At 37.7% G+C, this 5,722-nt stretch overlaps 1 protein-coding gene across 1 annotated transcript; it reads right to left on the reverse strand.

Moving 5' to 3' along the window:
* Positions 1-1,139: 1,139 nt before the first annotated feature.
* On the reverse strand, positions 1,140-4,656 carry LOC128250609 (uncharacterized). Its single transcript, XM_052976013.1, has 2 exons — positions 4,589-4,656; positions 1,140-3,964 (listed from the first exon to the last, which is right to left on the reverse strand). Exons 1-2 carry the CDS (start codon positions 4,640-4,642, stop codon positions 2,825-2,827), a joined length of 1,194 nt encoding a protein of 397 aa, XP_052831973.1. The 5' UTR covers positions 4,643-4,656; the 3' UTR covers positions 1,140-2,824.
* Positions 4,657-5,722: the final 1,066 nt, after the last annotated feature.

A 5,722-nucleotide genomic window follows, 5' to 3' on the forward strand; every position in this document is an offset into this window, starting at 1 on the left:
TTTCAACCCCCCCCCAAGCAGGCTATTTACATGCTAGAAATAACAGCCAAATTTCACAAAACTGCGATAACATAAAGCAAGAAATGTGTAATCAATCTACTCACCTTTCTGCAGAGATTTCTTTCATAGTAATTTCCCAGAGTAAGTTAAAAAATGTCGCGATGTTGTGTGAAGATTGGCAAATGGTGATCCCAAAAAGTGGCGATAGCGAATAGCAATCATGACAGGGCACTGGGGATCAAAAGTAAGGTACAAAACCATCAAGAAACGTTGATTCAAGACGCATGTCAAAGGTGAGAGAAAGGAGATGCAAAATGCCAAACTGCAGAGGAAAAAGTTGCCGTACAGTTGAAAAAGTTTCAAGTGTCCTCATTCTTCAGCCGTGAGAAACGGAAAAATGACTTTTGAAACAGTCAAGAATTCACAACAGCAGTATTAAGCAATAAATATGTGGCGAAATTGTAAACTTGAAGCGAACAGCAGATCAAAAGAACCGAACTTGGTACGAGGGTGGATCATGGTAGGAAGAAAACTTGTCGAAAGTAGCGAAAGGAACTGGAAAATAGCCATACTGTCGTAGTTACAAGAAACTGTATTGCTTAGAAATAAATATTGGCAGGAAAGTAACTCAGCAATTACGAGTGTAAGATTTAACTGCCATTTCTAGCAAAAGGTGATGCAAAGGACGTTATCAAAGCTCAGGAGTAGCAGTGAGAGTTGATAGATGTACGTGAAAATCGTTCACGCACTCCCTATGCTGAAAGACGAAAAAGCAGCTGGAACAAGCTTGAGGGGCTATCTTTCGTAAACAAAAGCATGTGCTTCAGTTGACAATAATTATAATTAAAATGAAAGATAGCCGGCTTGAGGAGTTTCCTGACCGGAAAATTGTTTCCCAAATAATGATAATATGACATGGAAACCAGAATTGACAAATGTTACTAATTTTGCTGTTAAAAAAATATTTAAACCTTTTAACGTAGTGGCATAACGATTGATTGAAAAACGGCGTTACTTTGGTAGCTGGACGACTTCTTTATTTTTCCAAACGGTTTTTAGTAGAAAGTGGGTTATACATCTTTAGATTGTATAACTGACTTTCTACTATAAAATTAAAGAAATACAACGGAACGCTGAACTCCAGACTAAACAACTTAAACAACATTTATTTACTTGGTAAAACATACAAATCTTTAGTTATACATCTTTAGAGGTGAGTATAATGAGCTGTCGAGTATAAGACCGAAAGATGTAGAGACAGCTTTAAACACACGTCCTTGCTCAATCGCTGGCCAGCGTGAAAGAGAATGAATTGATCGGGAAACGCTTGCTTTATTAATTCTACGCATGCGAAGGCGTTACTACAGGTTCTAATGTTGGCTGCATATATTTCACTTCGGTTGGTCACTAGTTTTTTTCTCTCTGGGGTGCAGCCTCTCGTATTTTCTGGACCACTTCTTTAGTCACGTCCAACAAATCATTGGGATATCTTTTTTTTACACGATTCGTACAGTTTATCAAGAACTTTTGCCAACCTAATATGGCCTGGCATGTCTTGTACCCACTTATATATGAACACTAGCAGGTGTCCTCCAAAAACTCTAGCCACTTTTTTTTTTTTTTTTCCATTGTACTTTATGTATCTCTTTCTATTGGGGTTTGGTTTGGGAGTGGACTGGTGAAATTTTTCTTATGTGCATGCCTGTGTGGTTGTTGTTTTCTTTGTTATGAGCAGGGTTAGCAAGCTGTTTTTATTAGTGGAACGTTAGACATTCAAGAAACTTCCAAGAGAAACGTTAAGCTTCTTGAATAATTAAGAATCGAGTCTCATGACACACATGATTGGAGAAACTTAGAAAGGGAGGTTACTCTGGAGAAACTGAGGAAGGGAAGTTACTCTAAAATCTTTCTTGCAAGGAAGTTCATTCAACTATCTAGCTACTGCTACAAGTCTTTAATTCAAGCCTTTTATTTACAAAAAAAAAAGAAAAAAAAAAAAAAAAAAAAAAAAAAAAAAAAAAAACCTTCCTCCAATCTATATGAAGCTTGGTATTATGAAGCAGTTTGTTGAAGTTCTGGATAAAGACAGACCGTTTTTTTCACTATTTTTGCAACATATTTCCCAGTCTCAGCAGCAGAAAGATAAATGCTGGAGTATTTGATGAGCCTCAGATCAGAAAATTTATGAAAGATGAGAAAATGAAACATGAAACTTATTTGTGATAGTTGTAAATAACTTTCTGGGAAACAAGAAAGCAGCCAGTTATGCTAAAATAGTCGACAACATGCTGGAGAATTTTTAAATGTTGACGGCAAATATGAGCATAAAGTTGCACTACCCCCAGAGTCACCATGATGAATTCCCTAAAAATCTTGGTGACACAAGTGACAAGCATGGAGAACATTTTCATCAGGACATAAAATCAATGGAACAAAGCTATCAAGGCAAATGGGACTTTATACGATGATGGACTATTACTAGAACTCGGCTCATGATTTTCTTGGGGTTCGTCACTCAAGCAAAGTATCCAAACAGATATTCATGGGAAATTAGGCATAAAATAATGATATAATTTGCCTATAGAAATTAGAAGATTTTTAATAGTTCTTCAGTAGAATTTTAAGAAAACATTCTGGTTTTGAAGGAAAATCAATTGCTATGTATGTTTGTATGTTATACTTTATTCCTCATAAGCTGTTTTATTGAAAGAACAATGAAATTCTATGTATCCAGTATCTTAAAATCTTGACATGATGATATCACGTGGATATCATTTTCAGATTCTGTGTGTCAAAAAACTCCTGTCTCACAACAAAGTTTTTTTTACCTGTCATGAAAAAATTTTTCTTTGTTGATCCTTGTTATATTTCCTTTTTTAAAATAAAACACTATGTTTTCTTTTTGACTCATCATCATAGCATTTTCACCAAAATTACTTCGGCTTATTATCAACGTATCACATTCAGTCAGAATATATTGGTCCATAAGGATCTTCCTTACACTATCACACTTATTTTTCACCGCTTTACGTGGCTGATCCACATGAATTATTTCCCCAGGGCTGTACATGATTTGAGAAGCAAATTCTTTTAAAGCTATCTCCTGTATCTGTTTTGAGTCTGTTGTCACAAATATTTTGTACTTGCTGGTGTTGTTGTATTTACTTAAGAAGTTCCAGACAATCTGAACATCTGATATTGACAGCTTCCGTTCATCATATGTCATTGCAGGGTTCCGTCCAATTCGAATCTGAGCACACACCAGATGTATATTTGGCTCGGGGATAATGACTTCAAAGAATTTGTCAAACCTCTCTTGAACATGATTACTGAAGCGAAACAATAAATTCATTATTTTACCAAATACGTTTCCGTATGGCATTTGTGATGCCCAAAGAAGTTGTTTTTTATAGCGAGGATTCTCTATTAAGGCGTGAAAATAGATTACATTTGTTGTCACATAGAGGACATTTTGAGGGTGACTTCTTTCTAAGTCTGCTGATTGTAAAGAGGAAGCGTACCTTTTGTTGCCAATCAAACGGAGGTGATGGCTTTTTAGGCCCTGCAACTCTTTTGGGCCAATTGTCCAGTTAATTTTGTTTGGTTGAAGATAATTAGCAAAATTACAAGGTTTTGAATTAATGATGCCAAAACGACGACCCATGGCTTGTGCTATTAAATATACAGACACTATTCCATGCTGCCTATCTCCCCAACCTCCACACTCTAGATTATTAACACAGTAATAAATAATATATTTAGTTTTGTTGTTTAACTGAACCAATTCCTGTTTCTTCTTGCTTACAGTTTTGTTATTTATATGATGCACTTCATGATTTGGAAATTCCTTAGAATCATTTATAAACGTTTGGTTGTGTTTGATTAATGTTGTCCCTCTATATTGGTTCCAGGCAAACAGTAGAAAGAAGCTGCTGACCACAGCAATGAATCCAAAGACTTGAATCTAGAAATGATAAAAAAAAAATGAAAGTGAAAAAATGACAACTTAGTAATATAATACCATAAACAAATAGGAAATAGTCTTCTATTGCAATTTTTAGTTTTTCAGTTTTTACTAGCTTTATAGGTACAGGCATGGCTGTATGGTTAAGAAGTTTGCTTCCCAACCACAAAGTTTCAGGTTCAGTCCCACTGCATGGCACCTAGGGTAAGGGTCTTCAACTATAGCTTGCTTGTCTTCTATTATATTAATACTATGCATGAGTATGGGTGTATGCATGTCTATGTCTCCTCGTCTTGACAATGTATGGTTATTGTAAATGAATATCCTTCATTTCCAGTGTTGTGTGAAAATCTGTCTGACCATGGGAAGATGCTGAGCTGGCAGAACTGTTAGCATGCCAGACGAAATGCTTAGCGGTATTTAGTCTGTCTTTACACTCTGAGTTCAAATTCTGCCAAGGTTGACTTTAACCTTCGTCCTTTCCGGGTCGATAAAATAAGTACCTGTTTGAATACTTATTAATAAGTACAAGGGTTGATGCATCCAAGTCTCCCCTCCCCTCAAAAACTGCTGGCCTCTACCATAATTTAAAACCAATATGGTTGAATATGGAGAAATACTAACCTGAAAGAGATAATGGTTGGTGACAGGAAGGACATCCTGGTGGCTGGTGTGCATACGTAACTTCTGGTCTTCTATAAACAATCTTACCCAGAAATGTCCTGGAAGGATAACTTTCTAGGTGCACTCTTATGGTCATTCATGACTAAAGTATAACATAGAATTCTTATCTGTAATTTTTATTCTTTAGTTATCCATGAAACGCACAATTGTAATTTCTGATGATTTGAAGGAATTTTGATGACCTTGAGGTAGAACCAGTAAGTAGTTCCTTCAAAGGCTGTGGCGGTTCTGGAAGAGGGGGCAAGCTGACCTTACAGTTTAAGCAACACATTCCAGGTGTCTCCCCAGCCCACTTTTTAGCATTGCAGAATTGGCAATTGAAGCACATTTCCCCTATATTTATGTTAGCGAGGATGGAGTAATTAAAGTTTGGCTCATACTTGAAAGCCCGTAGCTTCCAGTAATGGTTGTTGGGACGCGTCACACCGTGGGCAGCTTCTCGCAGTCGACTGTTCCGCTGCAACGTAGAACGTAGCTGGTGTTGGTCGTGGGAAGGTCTCGCAGCAGTAGCAGAAGGCACATTTGCAATGATAATGGACCACCCATCTGCATCTTTAGAAGCTATGGAAGCAGTCATAGCCACAGCGTTCCTAGGAAGGCAAGTCGTCCGTTGTTGCAAACATTCGGAAGACCTGGAATGAGCAGTAGCTGCAGCATTTCTAGCCAGTCGAGTGGCCCTTTGTTCCTGGCCCTCTGTAGCCCTGGAAGCAGCATTGTATGAAGCCATTTTGGCTAAGTGTACGGTGCGCTGTTGGAAACTTTCAGCAGCTCGGCATTGCGCTGCACATAAGGTGCTCTGTGAAAGTCTAAAAGCAGTTTGGTTGGAGGACTCCTTTGCTCTAATCACCTTTAGAACCAGTGCTGATGCGGTATGGCGACTGAGGCGACTTCTCTTTATATATATATATATGTATATAATCATCATCATCGTCGTTTAACGTCCGCTTTCCATGCTAGCATGGGTTGGACGATTTGACTGAGGACTGGTGAAACCGGATGGCAACACCAGGCTCCAATCTAGAATTTTATATATATATATACTAGCAGAAATACCCGGCTTTGCCCGGGTTAAAG

The sequence above is a fragment of the Octopus bimaculoides genome, chromosome 23, assembly GCF_001194135.2.
Source record: "Octopus bimaculoides isolate UCB-OBI-ISO-001 chromosome 23, ASM119413v2, whole genome shotgun sequence".
NCBI classification, from domain to species: domain Eukaryota; kingdom Metazoa; phylum Mollusca; class Cephalopoda; order Octopoda; family Octopodidae; genus Octopus; species Octopus bimaculoides.